We start from the raw sequence: 23,593 nt of genomic DNA, 5'->3' as shown, positions 1-23,593 counted from the left end.
ACTACAGCTGTGATTTTTGGGGGGTTAAGTCACTGCCAGCCTTACATATCTATAAATATTTACTCACTCTTCTTTGCATAATAGCTCAAAAACGTTTTCAGATTGAGTGGAAATTGTCCATGGACAACAGTTTATAAATTTTGCCACAAATTCTGTAGTGCATCTACATTTGGACTTTGACTAGACCCATTCAAAACATGCATTCATTAATTAATGCCATTTGCTTAGTAACTCTGGTCCATCATTAACTCTGATAGACCAGAAAACTAAGCGTCAATTTTCTTCTGCTTCAAAATAATGCTTTGATTTGAATCCCAACGGAGTACTCCGACATTTAGGTTTCAAACTTAGCAAAGTACCGAAAACAAAATATATAACACAAAGTGACAAAATACAAAAGCAGTGCGTTCTTCTGCTGCGTCAACGCTTCGTGGAAGAAAAGTGTGGGTGAAAGCAAACTGTGATACGAGTTGCAGTTTAACAGTCCAATGTAGTGGAATAAGCCAGAAATACTGTGTGAATAAAGTAATTTATTGAAATGTTGCGATATGTATAGAATACTTTCACACGTCCGCTTTGTTTTCTGAGACCTAATACAGAAAATTGAAGACGTTACACTTGGCAGTTGTCCTCGAAAGTCACTTCAGTAACAAGGAAAAGTAAATAAAATGTCAAGTCTACAATGGAGGCACCGTTTCTTTCCTCTCAGTTGAGATGTGGACTTCAGGCAGGCTTTGACAGGCGCAAGATTAGATTTTAATTCCATACATAAAAAGCAGATCGTGTTGGAAAGACACAAGTCGAGTCCAACTCAAAATTAGCCTGCAGTTAATCCATTGATCCATGCAGGTTTCAATCAGTCTGAATATTGGCATGAAGATATGAGCCCATTTCAGATGAATGTCTTAGTGGCTACATGCAAGCCTGTTGTGATTAAACACAAAATCTGTATCTGGTGGAAAGTGAGAGAAATGATAATGATGGCAGCAGGAGATAAGATACTTTCATCCACTGAAAACAAACAAAACTCAGCTGCTTGTACTGTGTGACTTTTCAATTAGTAAAAGAGGAGGAGTTAATTGTTTTGGCATATCAGTGCTCAGTAAGAAATCAAACAGAAAAGCTGCTTCGCTGAAGCATAAGATTAGTTAAACACAAAACAAAATGCAGCTTTTGTTAAGGCGGGTGCAAGTCAAGCGGAAGACTTTTAAACATGCAAAGTCTGCAACAATAAGCCAAGCATGGAAGCATCACTAACAAACCAAACTTATAAAATGATGCAAAAAAAAACAAAAAAACACTTTCACCCATGCTACGTTATGTAGCATGCAGCTTTTTAAAAATCCTAACATTACACAGATCCATAAGGCACACTTCCTTCACTTAGCTTTAAAGTGATCACTCATTTTGTTTCTGCATGTCTGCAAGCCATTAAACCTTCAAAAGCAAATCTTTAATTTAAGTCTAGGACTATATTTTTTTTTTTTATTTCTTATTAACTTTTTGTAAACAAAGTAGAAACAGAATGGCACATTTTGAAGGCAACCATCCAAACAGCTTCAGGTTGATGAAAAAAACTTTCAAATGAATATATATAAAAAATAAAAAAAAACTTTCATAGCTATTATTTTACTTACATTTAAAATAACTGTCTAATCTGTATTTTGAGAGTGACACGCTGTTTCGTTTTGAAGTGCTTTTGTCAGCAATGTGAAAATGACCAATCATCTGTCACCCCCTTGTGGCGAACCTCGGCCATCACCAGTGGCTGTTGTCAGGGTAACTGGGCACGGCGGTGGGGTACTCGGGCAAAGTGGGTCCCTGGGCTGTCTGAGCGATGCCGTGGAACGCTGCTTCCCTCACCGGGGCGCTCTTCCACAACCCGGTGCTCCACTCCTCCTGAGCGCGCTCCATGCTGCCGCCGCCGCCGCGGTACAGTCTGTGCACCTGCGACACGAAAACAGGAGAAACGTTAAAGTTATGACTTTGGCGAACAGGGACGTCTCAATTAATTAGAGTAACACTGAAAAGTTAATGTATTGTCGTAATACAAATCAAAAGTGATTTGTCTCAGAGATTTATTTCTGGTCGTTTTGATGACGACAGCTAAAGTTGATTTAGAAAATTAAAAAAATACTTTCATCTATGAAGTGGTGCTTGGGTCTTTTGGACCAGTCTACATGTTCTTCTGACCGCTGATGCTCTTCTTGAAGCCATCTTCACAACTTGGAATTAAAATATCCTTTTTGTCAATGGGAAGTTAATATTTGTGAAATATTAGGTTAAAAGAAAGAAAGACAAATGAATCTAAACCAACCCTTCCCAGAGGGCCAGGTTGGTTTAGACATATTACTTCCCTAAATTAACTAAAATCATCATTTAAAATCTGGTTTTGCATTTGGTCAGCTCATCTTTATCCAATACTATACCCCCCTACCCCCCAAAAAAAAATCCAAAACAGAATAAATATGTAAAGGAAGAAAAACCCATTTTCGCAAAATTACAAAAATACATCAACTTTTCAATGATCTTCTAACTGAATGAGATTTGCCCGTATTTTTGATGCCTGTCGATAAAACTCAAAAACTACGCTGAAGGGTAAAATTGTTTCCAGCTCGTTGTTCACTCACCTTAATGAGAACCAGTGCCATTAGTGCGGCCACCACAGTGAAGAGCAGAGTTGTGACAAGCATCACTATAGCGGAGCCCACATTTTGGCTGAAAAACATGACCGTGGCAATCCAGCCGCTTTGTGTCGGTGAGGATGAGATGGAAGTAGTATGAGTTAGTGTATCAGACGGTGTGCACACAGCTACGTGGATTTAATACAAACATTATTAAGCAGTGAGAACTGAGATGAGGTGACACACTTGATAATCAAATAAGTCATTATTAAAACCACGAGTGAACAGTACAGTCACAACAAGCATGTGTGCAATTCTCTTAATGTGTTCAAACTGCCAAAACATGCTTTGTTTTGTATGTTTATTAGGCAAAGAGAAAATTTTTTTTTTTTTTTTTTTTTCCAAGAAAAACAAAGAAAAAAAGCAGGTCTTCTGCAATGGATATGCAAAAAAAGAATTGCTTAGTTTGCTGAGAAACCACCTACTCAGGCTGGAGAAATTTCATCACATCACAGATTTCTTCAATAAAACAATAAATCCCTCAAGCACACACACACACACACAGGTGAAGACGTACGCACAATGACTTGATCATCAACAGAGCAATTCATCATTTTCAACTTTTCCTTAAGGTCAAAATACATACAATTCAGAGATTAAAAAAATAAAAGGTGGTTTAAGGGATTACTTAAGGCAACTGACAAGAGAGAGTATAAATTACAGCTGCAGTCTGTGGCCGATGCTCCAATGTGGTTTTTCTAGAGAGAGATCTCGCTGAAGGGAAGGAATGCTAAACTAATATCCTGAAGTTACTTCAAATATTCACATGATGAACATCTTGCAGCAGAATAAATTCCTTTTAATGCAGCAAAAAGCTTATTTGTGCTGGTTATATCACCTGCTAGCATAAATAGCTAACTGTACCTCAGCTTAATGCATCTAGTTTGTGGTAAAGGTGTAGTTCATCACCTGACAGAAAACGTGAAACAGCCATTCATGCATCGTTCTTTCACACAGGTTGATGTGTTTGTCTTTAAATTAATCCAGTAAATGCTAAAACATTGATTTAAAAGTAAGAATATTGTTGTTTTAGGCGCTTTCTTGTATTTCTCCAAGAGTAAAGTTATCCGTCACTCTTACAAGCTGAACCTAGACGTGGCCTGGTTACCGTCAAGCTAAACCAAGTCTGAATATTTATGATCTCAAAACCACCAGATTTTTTTAATCACACTGTGTGGTGGAGAGTCTGATTAACAGATGAAAGAGAAAGTGCCAGAATGACACAGCATCAGATTTCAGTATTTCTGTACTGAGTCATTAGAACACTTAATATTACCAATAAGTGATGGTTTTAGGTCATGGGTACAAATATGTGGAAAACTACAAAAAAGGTTGCAACCATACTAGAAATCTGTACCAAGAAAAGTACTGAATATGTGGAGATCTAGGATTCTTTGTAGATAAGAGCAAAAAAAATAGGGTTAATTACTATGACAATATTTTAACTTCTTTAGTTTGGGGGAAAACTAGTATTTAAAAGCATTGTTTCAATATATAAATAATTTGAGAGTATCCCTTTGCAGTTTAGCAAAACAGTAAACAACATAACACTTCGCATACAAGTTCATATCCTTTATGGAAGTGTGCTTCAGCCAGGAAGATATTTTATTTTATCTAAATATAAGTGCTCATCTTTGTGTGCTTCCATTTGCCTGTCAATATTTTGATAATTCAAATAAAAGGTCATTACTGAAGGACACCTAAAGGATCAATCTGCACTAAAATAAACTATCTTTTAAAACAAACATGGATCTCCTGCACCAAACATATTTTTTTACAGTGTAAACAACGATCCGCTCCATGCAGATGTGTTCAGCAGCAGCCCTGTACAATATTTATCTTTCTGGTAATTTTGCATAAAATTTTCTTAAGTGATAATCTACAAACCTAGAGAAGGTTGCCATGGTTTCTGGACTTTTATCTGCTCTAATTGCCAGTTTGACCTGCGTTAGCATTAGCCACATTAGCCTCCAGTGGCTTTAAACCTAAATGTGGGCATAACGAAGGAGGGGGTGGGGAGACTCTGGTTCGTTTCATTGCTTCATTATTTCACAGCCGACTGAGAAGTCAGCTTATTCACAATTTCTTCCATTAATTTGTATAATTTGTATCTTGACGATTGAGCTCAGACGAACAGAGCACCATCATGTCCCAGAAGCTAACATCTAACATCTACCTAGGTTTTCTACTTCACTGCAGATACAGGAGCTTTACTGATCTTTTTAGGTTTCTCTAAAACATCAGTGTCGCTCGCTGCGTTAGCGTCAAATTGCTCACCTTGTCTATCCTCCCATGTTTACACATTAAACATTAGGACGATAATGGCATAACAAGCCTGTCGAACAGCTACGTGACGTCACGATGCAACACAAATGACCATGGAGTAGAGTCTGAACAAGTTTAATCTCAATATCTTTGTTTTTGTTTTACGTGACATGCCTGACAACGGTATAGATCTAAAGTAAAAAGCGACCAGATAGCAAAAATCCTTGAGGTTATCTCTGATAAAAATAAACGGTAAACAAATTGGTGGACATAACAGAGAAAGTTTTGACAGCAAGTTTGGTCCAGACTCACCATGTTCCCCATCCAGAGATGCCAATAGCCTGAATAAGGGTCAAGACACACTGAAGGAAAAAGATGAAGAAGAAGGCCATAAAGTTGAAGGAACTATCAGCCCTGTGAACAGCAAAGGAAAACACAAAGTCATGATGCAGGAGAGATTCAGAGATGCTCCATTTTGTTTGATTCTAACTTTTTATGTGGAAAATTGATGCTATGAAACGTGATACTGTCAACAAAACAACCAGTGGAAAGACCAGAAAGGTTCGGGTTACAAATTTTACATGGAGAAGAAAAAGCTCCTTTGACAAAGATAATCGCTGAACAGCTGTATCAATCCTGATAACAACCGAACATCTGAAAATAATCAACAATGATTATGCAAAAAGCATTTATACCTTTTATGTTTCTTTCACATTTCGTTACATTACAAACACAAACGTCAAGATATTTTAATCGGGATTTTTTTGTGTCAGACCAACACAAATTAGCAAGTTGAACAAAGTGTAACGCGCACCTGAAACCGTTCTAAAACATAAAAATCTGAAAAGTGTGATGTCCATTTTATACAGTTCACTTGACTCAGATACCCTTAAATGAAAATAAACCCAAGCAATTGTTTTCTAGAGTGAACTAATTAGCAGACACAGGTAATCTCAGAAGCTTTCAACATGTTAAAATCTCACAGAGAACTGTTTATTGATGTCACACGTGTCAAACCGGAGGCCTGTGGGCCAAATCCGGCCCGCCATAGCTTTTTATGTGGCCCTCTGGATTCTAAACACGAAGTGTTTTTAAATATTATGTTATCAATAAAACCAATGCAGTTTTTATCTGTTTATTGCCAAATTATACCAATCAGTCCCTCCAGTTTCTTGAGAATTATTGTGGAAATTCACGCAAGATCAACAAATCCCAGCACTTTTTTTTACGCCAGTACATAGTTGGGAGTTTTTTGCATATTATTCTCAAACATTTTCAAAAACTTTCTTACTTGTACTAAACAGCTGCCTCAGCTTTAATTGATGTCAGATTATATAATCCATGATCTATACAGCGAGAAAATATTTCCAAACTAGCCCCACAAGCACTTTGATTTTTATAGCCAAAAAAAAAAAAAAAATCACAAAATCCTGAAGGTACTGAAAAGATGTTCAATTAAATTATTTAATTTTAAGAATTCATTGATATTTTAACAGTTTGGTGAACAGGTTTTATCAACACATTCTGGCCCAAACGGCCCTTTAAGTTCATTCATGATCTTGATTTGGCACAAAATGAAGACGAGTTTGACACCATTTGTTTATTGAATCATCTGGAAATGAAAGAACAAGAAAAAGTAAAGAGTGACAAGACCAAGAATGAAATCTGCAAGTACCAAACAAAACACTATGTGAGGCAAAAAAAACAAACAAAAAAAACCTAAACCTAGCACCGCATATCACTTGAACACACCAGTTGTAGGGAAACAGGTGGGGGCAGCACTATTCTTGCTTTTCTCTGCTTTTTTATAATGCTTTTCTTCAACAAGCACAGAGAAAGTAGTCAGGGTCGATGGCATAATAGATGCAACTATTAGACCGTGAGATTTGTGGTTGCAATGTGGCAACGTGAAAAGGTTCAAGAGCTGTGAAAACGTTTGAGGCGTGCGCCGACTCCTGATTTAATCACAGCTTTTAACAACAAACAACATGTTTTGATAGGATTTATTTAAACCATTTACCTGAAAGCTTTGTAGAGCGGTCTGAACCAACATGTGTAGCTGCAGGGACTGAAGAGAAGGAGCCAGAGCAGAGAAAAACCAAAGTCTGTGGCACTTCCCCCTCCAGCCCACCAAGCAATGCATGAAATGACATTTATGCACAGTGTGGCTGAATACACTGAAGACCAGAAGGGGAAAAGGGTGGGAGGGTTGGAAGAAAGAGGAAGTGAGTGATTTTGAGATTAAGGGAAAAGAATATTTTCTTTATGATAAGTCTATGTGTAAACTACTTACTCATCCAAAGCTTGTAAACTCTCCGCACCAGCTGCTTGTGCGGATCAGGGATTTCTTCATCAATGTTTTGGTAAAAGCATGGCTTTATTCTTAAGAACGTGGGCAATGGAGGAAAGTTATTTGCCCGCTCTAAAAGAGGAAGCACGGATTCACAGTCATTGCTATTGCGTTTTTGTTTAAGAATCCAAAAGTTAGGAAAACATTAACAGGATTTTATATAGGAATAATAGGAATCACACAAACACAAACCTGCCATTTTGAAATTCCCCTTCCTTCCTAAATAACATGACCACACAGACAAAACAAATGTTAATATAGATTTAATAATTGTGTGAATTAGTAAACATATTCATAATGATTCATACTTTTCTGTTCAACAATATTTGTAATTTCAGGAATAAACATTTACGTCTTAAAGGGATTTGTACATTTTATATAATAAAAAATGTGTCTATACAATCAGCCAGAAACTCCTTTCTGCCCATTTCGACTTTGATCTAACTGGTGACTAATTTTACAGCCAAGTAGCAACTTATGCAATCATCTAACGCATTTAAAGTTATCTAACGTTGACGTTGCAAGGAATAGCAGAAAGGAAAAAGCAGCTAACTCGCTCTGTTTGTACAGGAGTCCAAACACGATGAGCAAAGAAGAGCGTCAATTATCTGCTTACATTAAATATTTGCTTAGTTTGAGCAATTGTTTCATAGCGGAAAAAGTGAAACTGTTCCGGCCATGACGTGAATGTAAAACGTATTTAAATAAATGCTACTTTTACCAGGTTTGGATGTTTCTCCTCACGTTTCCGTCGACAAATGCAGGGGTTCTCGAAATTCTGGGGATGGGCTTTGCGACTGCGCTGCACCGTGTATTATTTTGTAGTTTCATGCTATTCTCTTTGTAGACGCGACCCTTTCAGGAGCGGTGAACAGAAAACTACAGTTTCCAGAAGGCACTCGAGCGGTAAACGGAAAACGTGTGACTACAGCGTGATTACGTTCCTCCGTCTCCCAGTTCATAAACGACTGGAAACAATTTTTTTGTAAATAAAGTAAAAAAAAAAAGAAAAAAAAAGGACTGGAAACAATTTTAAGAAACTCCTGTAAAACTTTTGAAAACATTAACTAAGAATGTTCACTGAGTTGAGCAAAACTGTGGGTTTTATAATCAGAATATTATAAATATATAATATTATTATTGCAATTATTATCTAAGTAATACAAGTTTTATTAGCTGAATAATCTTAAGTTCCATTACAATAATTAAAAATGAAACTTAAATTAATTTCACACATTTCTTTATTCATCTTATTTTGACATATTAACTTACTTAGAAGTAAATTATAGCCTTCAATTTACTATAAAAATTGTGCATTGTATTTTATACACATAAAATACAGGTGCATAAAATACAGAAGACACACGCTGACCATGGTCAAATCGCCGCCATATTGACTAGCCTTTCTGTTAACATACAGTAATTTTCAAAGTATCTGAAATGTGCAACCCACAAACAAATAAATAATACTGGGAATCATCTTTAAGCATTTGTTGAATTTAGTTAATTTTCATGTCTTTTTTGTTGTTCTGTTTAATGTTTTGAAAAGTAGCTGAATTGAAATTATTAAATTATTGGAATTAAAAATAAATTCAACTAGTGTATTTGGTATAGTTTCAAAAATAGATTAAAGTAAGTTTAATTTAAGTAATTTTAATCTTCAGATGTCAAAATCCTTCTCAAACATTATCATCGCTTATACTATCAAATGAAAGCCTCAATCTAAATTGGTCTAGCTTAACTGCACTTGTTCTGCTTCTTTTGTTCTTACATGTTTTTCACACTTTTATTAGCATTTAAGGCAAATTTTGCCACACACAGTATGGCGGACATGATGATCGTTCCTCTTCTGCAACGGGTTAGCGTTGGTAAAGTCAAGTTCTGTGGCCAATCACAAAACTCGAAACATCAGCCGGAACGCACTTCCTGTAAAAGAAAAAAATTATGTGACGTGTTTTGGCTGCTGACAAGGAGCGTTCAGTACGATACGGATAGCGTACACATTATTTACACTTTTTGATTCACCTCTATTAATTTTAAGAGATCAACCCCTTTTATCTTAATAAGACATCTTGAAATCCAAGAAACTTTGGGCGTTTCTTAATCAACATGTCAAGATTTTAAAGTTTTCGAACGAATGCTGGAGTAAGCGGCCAACGCAGGTGCAGAAATCCAACGTACCCTGGAAGAGCCAATAATTGATTTCGACCAATCAGCGAAGGTCATTGATGGAAGGACCCGACTCCCGCCAATTCCGACTCGGGGAGCGCGAGGCAAGCGGCGGGGTGAACAGAGGGAGAACGCAGGAGATGCGGAAAGACTTTTAGTTATGCTTATGTGAAATAAATTAAGATCGCATGACGTGTAAATAAGAACTTGATACTTAATAACCAGTGGGGGGGCCTTTTTGGCGTTAACGCTGCTCTTGTCGGTGTGTCAAAATTGTTTAACTGCAGAAGATTGTGTATTAAAGAGGCCCCGGGTCAGTAGTTGGGATGTTGGCGGCGGAAAGTTCATCTGTGGACGGACATTTGGCAGTGTCGACTCCCCACGGAAGAGGTAAATCCTTGTCTTGAAAGCTTGAACATTTAAAACATGCAGAAATGTTATCTGTTGTGCCACAGGGGAATCACCTTTTCAAAACTAACTTATCGATTAATCAATTAACTACAGGTATAATATTTCTCAGCTTCTGTTGCACTGTGGTAACTTTGTCAGCGTTACCAGTATCGGGTATGCTCAAATGTATATACTGTACTTGTATTATTTCATGAAAAAGCTCTTGTTTGGGTCATAAATCTGTTGCTGCGGTCTTGAAAGCAGTTGCCCTCTACACTGTTGTTAACATGATACCAGTGTGATTTTTTTCAACCTTAATTGTCATTTAGGAGACATTTAAGTGCCGCCACGCCGTGCCTTTGTCTTGTCAACAGTTTCTACTGAAGATGTTTTACATTAATAGCTAGCAGTGACGGCTAAGTCTGTTGTTGCGTAGCACAGTAGCTGGCTAGTGTCATTAAAGTAGCATGCAAAGCTAGTCGTGTAGCATGGCTGGGAGGCTCAAAGCTTGTACGTAAGATCAAAGCTGCTCTCTGCAGAGGGCTGTCAAAGCTCACTTCTTGTTTTTGCTTTCTCATATGTCCGTTTTACGTGCTGTTAAACCACAGCGCGCTACAGATGTTCAGAGTGGGTTTTCCAAAGCTCCCAGTTGTCTGAAGGCCAGTCAGATATTACCTGGCAACCCCGAGGTGCTGCTCACTCTGCAGCCTCGATCCGGTTGGGCCTCTGTAGCCCCGACTGAGACACAGGTTGGCGGGAGAGTGAGCCAAGCACGGCCACTACATCCAGCCTCATATTGCACTCTGAGCACAGGGTTAGGATTTATGAATGCAGCGTCACAGGTTTTTAGATTCAACACGCTTACACTTCTAGAAAGTGTTTGATGATGGATGCACGTCTACTGCATCCATGATCAAACAGACAAATGATTAAATAGTTGGAAACTATTGTTTGGTGGCATTTGATTGAATGTCACATGTTTATCTGTGTAGTCATAGGTTTATCATGTCATCAGTTAATCTCTAATCTGCTAATTTTGTTTTCTTTCAGGCATGGATTGCAAATCAAGTAATGCCAACAAGAAACTTATTCAAGGTAAAAGTGACATGGGGTTGTTTAAATTTGTTCATAATACATCCTCTAACATGAAGGCAAAAATTGAAAAGCTTTTCAAAACTTTAATAAGACCGTCTGACAGCTAAGGATTGACCAAAATGATCTTAAAAAAAACAAACAGCACATCATTCCTGGGTTTAAAGAAATTTAGTCACCAAAAGTCACTGAAGTGTTAAAAACTCAAAAGGAAGGTATTGGGTTTGGCCTAGTTAAAGTCCAAATCTAAATCTAATTTCCAGTCATCACAAACACTTGACTTTTTTTTTTTTTTTTTACTTAAAATAAATAATTCATTGATCAATTTATGTATTTACTCATGTTATCTTGGTTTAATAATAGATCAGTTTGATCAAAAATACTAAAAATTACTAAAAACTTTAACTAAAAATTCAACCCTTTTTTTTTTTTTTTTTTTTTACAGTACTGTAAAAATTATCAGTGTAAACAGGCACTCTGCATTTCTCCCAAAAAAAACAACTTTGGTGTAACTGATGCAAAGCTGAGCATATTAATTTAGTGATACAAGTGTAGCTTAATAACAGTGAGTTATTGACAATAGAATTTATTTGTAACCATCGACTTGCTTCGCTTTTTCTTTTCTCTTCTCTTGTTTCCAGCTCGTCTCCCGTTCAAGCGCCTGAATGCCGAACCTAAAGAAAACCAGCCACCGAAGCGTCCCTGCACCCATTCCTGCCCGGGACCAGCAGACCCGGACACGCAGAACGAGAACGAGTCGTCTCCTCTCTCCGAACGCAGCGGCCCGCCTTTGGTTAACGGCCGCGGCCCGCTGGACGGCTTCCTGAGGCGCAGGTGCCCCGCTTCCTCTGCGTCCTCGGACAGTAAAGCGGTCATCGACCTGACCGACGACGACAAGTCGTCCCCCGTAAAGAGCCGCGGCTCACCTGCTCCGGCCGTTTCTCGTCCCCCAGCGAAACCCAAGCAGCAGCGCAAAGACAGAACAGAGGCTGCTGGGAAACACAAGAACGTTACTGACACTCCTGAAACACAGACTGCAGATTTTGTCTTAATTACTGACGAAGAGGCAGAAGAAGAAGAAGAAGAAGAAGAAGAGGATCTCGCCACATCTGTCTCCCAGCTGGATACTACTACTCAGGATTCAGACAGCGAGCCAGAGGAGCAGAACGAGTCGGGAAATAAGTCGACACAGTCGCCGTCATCGGCCAGCTCCACGTCTGAGAGCTCACCAGAAAACACCAAGACTGGCGACTCGACGGCAACCACTACACCTAAAGTACGAACCAGCATGGGGGCAGTTTATGGCATTCCCAGTTTTCTACTGTGAAAACTTTGTTGCTAAAAAAAAAAAAAAATAAATCGCTCATTAGACGTGTAGTTTGCCATTTTCCATATTTTTTTAAGAAATGATTTTGGCATTGCTGAAAGTGATCACCAAAATGTATTTAAATATTTATTTGCTTTCTACATTTTGATAAATAAGTCTAAAAAGAATAACCAAAAACCCCTTTTAAAAAAAAAAAAAAGAGTACAACGCCTAAATTTTCTTCTTATTTGCTATTATTGTTCTTGCAAGAATTTTTGTCAGTAAAACACCCCATACAATGTTTTTTTCTCCTGTTGCAGGACCCAAAGACCCCCACCACTCCTAAGATACCAGCAGAGGAGAAAAAGATCAAGAGGCGCTCATTAAAGGTAAACTTCGTAAAGTTCAGCTCCTGCTGCAAGGCGGTCTGACAAGTTACCAGGGTTCACATGCAGCCTGAAAGTCTGGAAGAAGTACCTTAATCTTTGTCTTTGTTTTCCAGGTCTGGATAAATACGGAGAAACTTTTGCTTTTCTAAACTTTATCTCCCATTTCCCACATACTACAAAGTAAACGTCCACGTTTATGAAATTAAATTAGACAAATAGGCGGGTGACTTAAACCTGATGTTGAACAATTTCAGTAAAATATTTAATTGCAGTCATATTACAAAAAAACGTAAATGTATAAAATAAAACGTCATATCCTACCAAAGATTTAATCCGTGCACCCTATTGCACACACTACTGCATTGGTGATTGTATGTAATTCTGTATATTTTGTGGTATTTGCTAAGACATTTTGATTTATCTATCAAAAGTGATAATAGATATGCTGGAAATGTATTTTTGTTTTTTTTCGTTGGTGCTCAGAATAAAATTTTAGCTTATTGACTTGTTGAAAGTGATATTGCTTGCTGTAGGATCCAATTATAATTTTTTTCTGGTCGTATTCTGCTATCAAAAAATCTTGGAGTTCGATCTACAATCGGGTAAGAAAATGGGTTATAAAAATTCCCGTTTTGAAATGAAAACTTTGAAGATTTTTAGGAAAACGTAGCTACAGTGGAATTAGGACCTAATGTATGAAAAATATATTTTTTTACTTATTTAAACTTAAGTATCTCTGATTTTAAATAAAAAGATAAAAATTGGCTCATTTTAGGTAAATCAAAATGTTTTTTCAGACCAAAATATTTACAATAAGCTTAATCTGTGATGTCATAGGAATAAAATTAAACAATATATAATAAACTGGAGGAAAAAGCGCAGTTGCAGATGTTCTACTACCAGGATTAAAGACCAACTTGTTGTATTCCCTGTTCTTTGTTTTGTTTATAATTGGAGGTTTTTCAGGATCAACGTTTAAAAAAATATATATATATATATAATTTATTGGAAATTAATGTTTTTAGATGGTAAAAAAAAAATAGGCTGAGAAATCTGGAAAAGCTGGTGATTTTAAAGAGGAAGCAATTTTAGAAACTGTTTTAAGAGTTTCTACAAATGTTCCTCCAGTTAAGATTTAACACTTTGTTTCAGGGTCTCTTACACCCCCTGAATTGATCCTTAGGAAATCTGATCATGTCTGATTGCAGAGTTTACAAGAGCAAGAAGAGCGGCTCCGGCTGCGACAGGAGAAGGAACGGCAGAAGGAAGAAGCCAAAGCTGCAAAGGAAAAGAAGAAAGAAGAGGCTCGCAAGCTCAAAGAGGAGAAAGAAAGGGAAAAACGGGAGAAGAAGGAAAAGGAGGAGAAAGAAAAGGCGGAGAGGCTAAAAGCAAAAGAGGAGCTGCGGAAATCTAAGCTTGAGTAAGTATAAAGACGTGTTAGGGTTTTTTTTTGTATTGTTTTTCTTTGACGTTGGTCACAAATTTCATGTTATTTCTCTTCCTCAGGGCAAAGCTGGAGGAAAAACGGAAGAAGGAGGAAGAAAAGCGAATGAAGGAAGAAGAGAAACGGTTGAAAGAAGAGAAAGATGTGGGTCTTTGTAGAAGCTAATATTTTGTGAATGTGATGAAGTTGGTTAATAATTTATGTTTTGACTGTTTTATCTCGGGTTCCAGCGCCTAAAAGCTGAGAAAGCAGAAATCACTCGGTTTCTACAGAAACCCAAAATCCAGCAGGCCCCAAAGGTCAGTAGGTCACCTTTACTACAGATCAGAGACCCGTCATCATCATCATCATCATCTTGGACTCTGAATTTGTTTCTAAGTGCTTCCCATCCCTCTGTCTCCTCAGACTCTCGCAGCTGCGTGTGGGAAGTTCGCTCCATTTGAAATTAAAGAGAACATGTCTCTGGCGCCTCTGTGTCGGGTTCAGTGTGACGACTCGGTTCTGGAGGAGCTGGACCGGTGTTTGCTGAAACCTGCCGAAAACCTGAACGCACTGAAAGACTGGACTGGACAGAAACCCAGACGGTCGGGACGCACCGAACCCAGACAGGCGGACACGCTCGGGTGAGAACGGCCAGGATCGGTGACCTGGTCCGAAAACGATGAGGGCAGATTTACTGACTTACATCCTGAGGGTTTGATCTTTAGCTTAACAACCAGACGCTCTGACGGAGTAGATACCAGGACTTTGATACCAGGTTGTAGGACCTGTTCTAGTTTAAGTTCCCTCCGTTGAGACACTGTTTTGATATTTTCTTCTTCTTTTTTATTTTTTTGTGTCATCATTGCTCTGTCTCTTGCTCTGCTGACTAAATAATCTGTCGCTTTTTCAAATAAGCTCACGTAACCAAAGGTCATACTGCCCAGAACTGATAAGTACAAAGAAATGACAATTTAAAAAAAACAGTTTCTAAGGAGCTGTTTTTTTTCTTAATTAATTAATTAATTAATTAATTGATTGAATTGAATCACTAGATTTGTTTGATAGACTGTATAAATAAAGACAAAACCTCAACTATTGTTTATGAAGTAAAAAGAAATTTGAGACTCCGTAAGAAATCCAAACAAATTTAGGTTCTGAGTGGGATCTTTAGCCCTTCATTTAAATTATTATAACAGGGACTGGAACGTTTCTGTTGGGATTTGAGTTTCCGTCTAATTTATTTAGGGATCAAGGTTTTCTACTCATGAAAAGTGATTAAAATGAACAGCAGTGACGCGGTGGGCCGCGTAAAACCTCCGCATCAGCAGATGGCGCCACAAAGTGAATTAATTTATGAAGAGTGTAAAGTTTTCATTAGAAAACAGAATCACTGAGGGCATTCAGGGCCATAAAAGAAAGATCGTTTCTGTCGATGTGTGTGTTAACTTTAGCTGCTTCTCCTGCTGTGATTCGAAACTAAACTTTGCTAGTCGTCCAAACCCCGTTTACGTCTGTTAACTATACAGATACCATAAAACGTTTCTAAACAGACCTATTTGATCTGGAACGTCTAATCTTCCAAGTGTGATGGGGAGGAAATCTGCTGTCGTTCTTAATAATAATAGTTTAAAAAAAAGTCTCCGAAATTAAAATTTATACATTTACAAAACTATTTGACTTTCAAAATGTTGATATTAATTACAGGCTGCGCTGTCAATTAGCAGAGCTGAGAGCAAAGATTAATGTCCAATGTTGGCTCACAGGAGATGCTTGAAAATCTGATTTGATTTATTTATTTTCTTTTAATCGCTATCCTGACCTGCAGACTCAAACACATTTCACTCAACATTTCCTTTTCCCAACTTCCCTGCATGTTTTAATGTCTTCTGCTGCAGCACACCTGATTCAATTTAAAGGTTAATTAATAAGATTCTGCTGGAGTTGAAGGGAGTAATTCAATAATTGGAATCAGGTGTGTTTTGACTTTAGCAGTAGAGTGAGTCTCGTATCACTGCAGTCTTTTCGATAAATATTTGAATAAACGATAACTTCTGCTGATTTCCCGGCGCTCGGTTGATAATGCGTACACGCAAGGAGAAAATCTAATTATATATTATAATTTCTTGTCAGACGATGACCATTTTTATTTTTCAAATCCAGTTTTTAATGCTTTAATGAGTGTGAAGTTGAGGAAATTGTGTTTTTCTGCTGATGGAAAAGCTGTTGTAGTCTTTTTAAGACGGACAGATTTTAAAAGTTAGAAGTATTTATTAGATTCTTTTGGTAAAAGAATTTTATCGAATCTATACAACCTGTAGAAGAAACGTGGGTTGTAGTTTGTTTTAAAATCAGAACAATGTCTCCAGCCTGACTTCACTTTGTGCATTTAAATACTTTGGCAATTTATTTAGAGAAACGTTAGATTTAAACAAAGATTAGAAAAAAAACACCGGACTGTTTAGAGTGAAAGATGTTTGGGAATTAATTAAACCATTTCATTTCTAATGTGGACCGTTGACATCAATTGCATTTTAGATGAAGAAATAGAAAATCTTCCTCTTGAGATTTAAATAAATTATGGAAATCTCAATATCACACCATCTGCCAAAAGAAACCAAAAAGAGAGAAATGTGAGGAGAAAGTGGGTTAATCATAATCATGTCACCATTGTCTTTTAGCTTTTCCCATTCTGTCAAACTTTCTACTGCAGTAGTTGAATCGTTCAAGAAGTGTAAGAAGTGTTTTCCTGGAAAAGCTTTTAAAGTGTTTGGAATTGATTTTCGTAAAAGTTTGGAGACGCCCGAGGAAAATGTGTTCACTCCTCTAGAAACGAACTGCAGATGCCAAAAGCTGCCTTTTTCTATAAGGTGAACCTTGGCTGTAACGCGGTTCACCTTTCGCTGCTTCGCTGAGTTTTTTGTGCAGTTTTTCTTTTCACAGTGCCTTGTGTTCTGCGTCCTGATTGGCTAAACAGTCTCCGCGCTTCTTCTCCACCCGTGTGCCAATAACGTTACGGTCTTTAAATGTACGTAATACAGATTGGCAAATTTCGATAAATATTTTTGCCCAGAAGAAAAAAAAAGAGCGACAACAACTACCGATATCTATGTTCTTCTTTCGAAAAAAAAAAACAAAAAAAACACCGGCACCACAGGCTTCAGAAGAAAAAGACACTAGAGAGCGAAGTGAGGCCGCAGCGAAAATACGCCAGTCACAATTTGGTCTAGTGTACTTCGTATTGGTGATTAAAATGATTATTTTACTGTAGGTATTTGTAAGAAAGCGTTCTATTTGTTAAAAACAAAATGCTTGGTCCTGAAAACAGGTTTTGTTCTTTGGTTTCAGTGTAGAGTATTTAATTATGCTGTATAATAATTGTAAAAAATAAGGGTTTCTTTTTGGGAAGGTGGACCCCCCCCAGCGCAAAACGAGGGTGTGTGTGTGTATATATATATATATATATATATATATATATATATATATATATATATATATATATATATATATATTATATTACTTTCTCTAAGTTTCGGTTAACCAGCGTTTCCTTCCCGCTCTGCTCCTTCAGGGACTGCATAGCGTTGGACCCGTCTAAACCGGATGACACACCGGACCGCAGACGCTACGGACCGATGAAGCTGCTGCAGTTCCACGAGAACTACCGTCCAGCATACTGGGGCACCTGGAGGAAGAAGAGCTCACATATTTCTCCACGCTGCCCCCTCAGGCAGGACAAGGTACAGCTGGTTTCCAGAAACAATTAGTTATTTGAATTAAACAAATAGTCGTGGTTGTGTAGGTCACGGCTGTTTTCTCCCACCACAGGATTTATTGGACTATGAGGTGGACAGTGATGAAGAATGGGAGGAAGAGGAACCCGGAGAGTCTTTGTCTCATAGTGAAGGGGTGAGTGGACAGGACTATCACTAGAGTAGCTTTTGTTGTTCAACATTTTGTTTTAAAAATTAAAGTAAATCGCAATTTATGAGTTCTTGGAAAGAGAAACGTTTAAACGTTTGCAGTTTCTTGATCAGAAATCGGCCTGCTTTTTGCATAATTACATAGTCATCCTGTGAATGGAGCTTTTGTAAAATGTCTGAAAGCCCACATAAATGATTTCCACTCGTTTCTGTTCAGATGTCTCTGTGGTTAAGGCTTTAGCAGGTTTTAATTTTCAAAACGCTGATGATGTTTTCTCTCAGAATACAAGCGTTGCTTTAGTGTTTAAAGCAACACTTGTATTCTGAGTAACTACCGATCGCAGCGTACAGATGTATTTTACGGGGCTTCACACGGGGAAAATCTTTATTTTATAAATAACTTCACAACAACTGCTTAACTGAACAAAAATTATTTGCAGGAGGAGGAAGAGGAAGGCGGGGAGGATGATGACGACGATGACGATGGCTTTTTCGTTCCTCATGGCTACCTCTCAGACGATGAAGGTGCTCTGGAGGAGGAGGTATGATTAAATCTTTTGTTTATTTCGAGTTGAAGTGGGAAGTTAGTCAGTGATTCAGGTCAAAGGGGTCACTGGTCTTTTTGTCAAATATGTACCATTCCTGTTTATGTTTCAATTCAAAGACAGGAAGTGTGGGACGCGCCCCCTAGGGGGAGCGCAGTGCCATTACAGGGAAGGGTTCATGGATGAATAATTAAAAAAAAAGTTACATGAAAGTGTTTCACTGTAAAGATGGTTTGTAGTTTGTTTTGTTGCAACCTGAAGTGTGAAATAAACTTGAGGGGAGTTTGAAAACAAAATATGTGTATCTGTTTATGTCTGGTTGAACGATGTGTGTGCCCAGTTGATTTATTTATTTATTTTTCTTTTTTTAAGGGACATTTTATTGTATCCATAGGGGGGGGGCCCAGAAAATCTTTGGGAACCACTGAAATAGAAAATGAAAAATGCTGTAGAAACCTGACATTTCCCAAGTGTGTCTTTAAGTCACAAGTAAAAAAAAGAAAAAAAGAAACAAACTTACATCTTTACAGGACGGCGGCGACCTGGAGAAGCAAAAACTGCGTCAGACACTGAAAGCCAGAGAGTGGGATGAGCTGATGTCCAGCAAGAAGAAGATGAAGGTGCTGGAGGCCGTGGTCAGAGGCTGTGTGTGGGACGAAGACGGAGCCGGTCAGGAGGCCTTCCAGCCTTACGCCGTGTGTCTCATCGACCCTTTACCCACTGCGGACAGCAGCCCCACGCCTGCAGAGCTGCTGCAGAAAGGGCAGAGAGAGGAGCAGCGTAAGTTTAAAATTTATATATTTTTTCCTCTCAATGTGGCATTGGCTAAAAATGTGACGTTCAAATGTGTTAGATTTCCTTCCTCGTACAGCCCAAACCTTTTCAAGGCAATTATTGTGAAGAAAAGAATGACTTTGTTTAAACAGCCTGAGGTTATAGAGCTTTATCTGCATAGCTGGAACATTATAATTGGAGTGAAATCATCAATAAAAGTCAGCAAGGAAGTTGCAGCATTTCTCCCTAAAACCAATAAGAGCTTAAAGTTTTTTTTTTGTTTTTTGTTAATTCCACCAGACAACTTCCAGTCTTGAAGCACAAGTCATGTATTTAGCATTCGGTGCCCCAAAGAATTATTTATTGTGTTTATTGTTGCAATTATTTTATTTTGTTGTAGTGATCAATCATTAGTTATTTATCTAATGTTTCTCGTGCTGATGGCTCAGCCGAATTGGCCGAAAGTCTTAATAATACTGTAGAGAAATTTAAATCTATATTAATATTTTTACACTGATGCATTCTTCTATCTAATAGTTTCAACATGCCTTCCATGAGCTTAAATGTAAACCTGTCTTATGCAAACACGGCTCCTCGTAATAATTGTTAGCCACCAAATCTTTGGTGAATATTTCACAAACATTTACATTATGGCGTCGGCCAAGTTATTATTTAGTGAACTGTTCCTTTAAGTGTTTTTGTTAAACTCCAACAACCTTTTCCTAAGCATGGTAACACTCAGGTGAATCCTCTCTCAGTGCTAGGTCAGCTGCTGCCCCTGCTGCACGGGAACCCCAACAGCGGCAAAGTCATCATCTCTGAGTTCCAGGAGTTTTGTCGTCACCAGAGCTCTTCCTCTTCCTCCTCATTGTCTTCGTCGTCACCGTCTGAGCTGCCCAGTCCTCGGAGTCCTCCAGAAAACGTCCCGTCCAGGTAAAGCAACGTTGAGCTAGATTTAAACGTTGGCGCCTTTCCGGTAGTCGTTCTGTTGACGTTCCGTCTTCTTCTCCCTCAGGGAACGTGTGAGGCGCCTCATCAGGAGCAACGCCGTTTACGAGAAGCGCTCTTTCATCAAGCGCAGCTGCTGGTACGTGCACGCCGACGTCCTGACCCGCTTCGGCCAGGACGCTCTCCCAGTGCCGTGCAAGTGGACCTACCTCACCACCGGCGCGCGGGACGAGTCCCGCGACGAGCCCCAGGCGGCCACGGGCTCCCAGGGAAACTCTCCGACCACGCCCCAAGCTGCCGCCGCCCAGTCGGCCTCCAACAAGAGGAAGAGCGCCGGCAGCATGTCCATCACCAAGTTCATGAAGAGATGCAACGATCCTGAGCAGGCATGCCTCCGAAAAGCTCTCACCCCCCCGATGGAAAACAATCTGTTAATGTGGCTTTATTGTTCTCTCTCTCTCTCAGGCCGAAGCAGCGGAGACGGACGGTTTCCAGGCCGACACTGAGGATGACTATGATGAAGACTGTGTCATTATCTCCACACAGAGCGGTGAGTTACCTGAGAGGAGCAGAAACTAGGGCTGGGAAAATATGTTTCAATGTTTTTTGAAAATCAGGATTCTTCCACCAATGGAGTGTTTGGGTGTCCCAAGGCGGCCATCTTGTTTGACAAGCGTATTTTAAGGCTTCTATTTATGCACATTTTGAAATCAGGTCAATATTAGAGTCAAGCTATGATTTTTTAAATTTTTAACAAAGAGAAGAGGTGAAATAACAGGAGAACAAAGTATTAATTTAACGAGAACTCCCAACAACAACAAAATTAAAATCAGGAATGTTGAGCATCTTGCGAAGTTCTTCTTTTAGTATAAGTTTACAGATAAAACTGTAACTTGATGTTGATTTTTATAAGTGTTATCAGTAGCTGGAATTTTAAACATTTGACATTTTAAACAACTTTGTCTTATTTCAAAGAAGGAACCGCATAATCTGAAAACTGTCAAAGCTCGTTTCTCATAAAGCCAATTTTCTCCGTTTTAAGACATTTTCTGGTAATATAGCATCTCTAATCTATTATTATGACTACATTCTTTGTAATTAATCAAAAATTCTCACTCTGTATCCCAGCGCGGGGAAGGGTTGACGACAAAAAAAAAAGTCACTTTTTGAAAAATATTTTTAATTTCTCTTGTCAAAAAAAAGAAATCAATTAAAACTAGATCTGGTATGAAAAAAATGTTAGCTTTTGTCTCCCTGCCCTAGTAGGCATACATGTGAGCGCTTCAGTTTTAAATGCGTTTTCCAGTTTATCAAACCTGATCTGACTTTGCAGCGGCCAAGAAAGAGAAGCCCCGCAGCGAGGAAGACTGTTCAATGGAAGTCGATGCGTCTGAAACGGCCGCCGCCGCCGCCACCACGCTCTCCTCAGCCTGAGCCAATCGCAGGCTGTTCTTCCTCTGTAGCTCTCCCTTCGTGACTCATTATTCTGCATCCAAAGGAGACTCGAGTGTTCAAGCCGTGTGGCGTGTCGCCTCCTCAACGCCAGCAGAAGCTGGGCTGGGTGTTTTTAAAATCCCTACAAGGTGTCGTAGATGTTTAGAGAATAAAAGTTGAAAATTGTGAGAAGAGTCAAAGCAACTTATCATCTTATTACTAATGCTTGGGCCGAGATGGAACAAGGGCAGAAATAAATGTTATACGAAGCGTTAAGAGCACCAATAATCACGGTTTTTGAAACCACAAACCTGTTGTGTTTTTTTTCTTTTCTTTTGTTTTTTTTTTTTCTTTTGGTCCAGTTGTACATAGTTTATCAGAAGTTAGTGCTGGAAAACAAGGCCCCAAGTTCATCTGTACATTGTGATCTTACTGGTTTCATTCATGCTGCCTTCATTGGAAGGGTAGAGAGGTCTGAATGTGTACAGTTAGTTAGTGTTGGTGTTTTATAAATATATGTATTTTCTCAAGATTACTTGAACAGGACAAATTCATTAAACAAATAAAATTGCTGCACCTTTTATATAAATATACTTTTCCTATCGTGTGCCAGTTTTCTTTTGTTGCTGAACTCACTAAATGATACGTTCTGTCTAAAATTTAAAACTACAGTATGTAGCTTTCATAAACAATGTTTTATTTCACTTCAGTTTTTTAGAGGTACCGTTTAAAAGCCCATCTTGGGACAAGTGCTGTGAATTAGCTGTTGCTATGGCACTATGACGCAAACATGGGACTGTCTCTCGATGTGTGTCTGGCCCTATCAAATAAACTTAATAATTTCATATATTTGATAAAAACTTACTATGTCCTGATGCTAAGATGGGCAATCTGAAAAAAAAGGAAGGTCATACTGCAATTTGCAAAATTACACAGCTCCATCAGAGAGGAGTGTCTTGGTGCTGTCAATCAAGCTGGGTTGCTCACACCCTTCCTCTTGCCCCTTTGCTACACTAGGCACTCGATGGACTCAAGCTGCATTATTGAAGGCCTACAGACTTAAAGTTCTGTAACTTTTAGATGCATCTGTTGGCCAACACACTTGAATTAATAGGCTAAACGACTCATTAGCAGGCGGTCAAGCAAGTGCTAATGAGCAAATATTGGAGCCAGGTGTGCTGAAGCAGAGAGAGACGTCCAAACGTTGCCGGACCGGAGTTTGAGACCACGGGGCTACTGCTGGTTCCCCACTACAGATCCTGTCAGGAATGCTAATGCTAGTTAGCATAGCCATCAATGAGGATAAACAGTTTTTCCTTCCTGTAATGGAGTTGTTTCTCTGCCATTAGCACATTTAGCCTTTCTAAGTCATTCCGGCTGGCTTTGATTGGTTGTTTCTGACCAGGAGCGGAGTATTTCTGTCTCTTTATGGTGAGGTTTAGCGAATATGTAAAAAACAAAAAAACAGACTGCAGTGTTGGGGCCTTATTTCTGTGATGCACGACAGTTACCTGGTTTAATGACTTAATGCTTGCCTTAATGCAATAATATAAAAACAAGCTGCTCACTCGAAGGCTCCTGTAAAGAAACAACACACACAGACTTATGAATTTTTTATTAAAGAAAAATATGCAGTAGGGAGTCTCTTTAGAACAGGCAGGTTGAAGAGCAACAGCACAACTCAAAGCATGACATTTAAATCACGGAAAATAAATTCTTCACAGAAAATATTGAAACCCGTGTGTGTGTTGGTGGTAGGTTGTCGAGCTACAACTGGAAGAGTGGAGAAACAAGCGGCGAGTTTCCTTCACAAATATCAGGTTTTCGACGGAAAGTCTTCCTCTTTTGAATGGCAGCTGCGTCGGGTGTATAATAAAATAAAGATGTTAAAATTATTCATA

General features: G+C 38.6%; 2 protein-coding genes across 2 annotated transcripts; one reads left to right on the top strand and one right to left on the bottom strand.

Moving 5' to 3' along the window:
• Positions 1-513: 513 nt before the first annotated feature.
• scamp4 (secretory carrier membrane protein 4) lies at positions 514-8,182 on the bottom strand. Its single transcript, XM_044129069.1, has 7 exons — positions 8,021-8,182; positions 7,492-7,518; positions 7,243-7,371; positions 6,970-7,126; positions 5,262-5,363; positions 2,631-2,748; positions 514-1,947 (listed from the first exon to the last, which is right to left on the bottom strand). The coding sequence occupies exons 2-7, from the start codon at positions 7,496-7,498 to the stop codon at positions 1,759-1,761; spliced, it is 702 nt and encodes a 233-aa protein (XP_043985004.1). The 5' UTR covers positions 7,499-7,518; positions 8,021-8,182; the 3' UTR covers positions 514-1,758.
• Positions 8,183-9,220: 1,038 nt separating this feature from the next.
• Positions 9,221-22,299, top strand: chaf1a (chromatin assembly factor 1, subunit A (p150)). The gene is made up of 16 exons (XM_044129067.1): positions 9,221-9,858; positions 10,909-10,953; positions 11,592-12,226; positions 12,577-12,645; positions 13,854-14,065; positions 14,152-14,233; positions 14,320-14,388; positions 14,495-14,712; positions 17,640-17,808; positions 17,897-17,977; positions 18,432-18,533; positions 19,067-19,316; positions 20,069-20,243; positions 20,326-20,644; positions 20,724-20,808; positions 21,592-22,299. Exons 1-16 carry the CDS (start codon positions 9,795-9,797, stop codon positions 21,690-21,692), a joined length of 2,676 nt encoding a protein of 891 aa, XP_043985002.1. The 5' UTR covers positions 9,221-9,794; the 3' UTR covers positions 21,693-22,299.
• Positions 22,300-23,593: the final 1,294 nt, after the last annotated feature.

The sequence above is a fragment of the Gambusia affinis genome, linkage group LG10 (assembly GCF_019740435.1).
Source record: "Gambusia affinis linkage group LG10, SWU_Gaff_1.0, whole genome shotgun sequence".
Taxonomy (NCBI): domain Eukaryota; kingdom Metazoa; phylum Chordata; class Actinopteri; order Cyprinodontiformes; family Poeciliidae; genus Gambusia; species Gambusia affinis.
The sequence above is the reverse complement of the archived record's forward strand: the minus strand, read 5'-3'. Positions and strand labels throughout refer to the sequence as shown.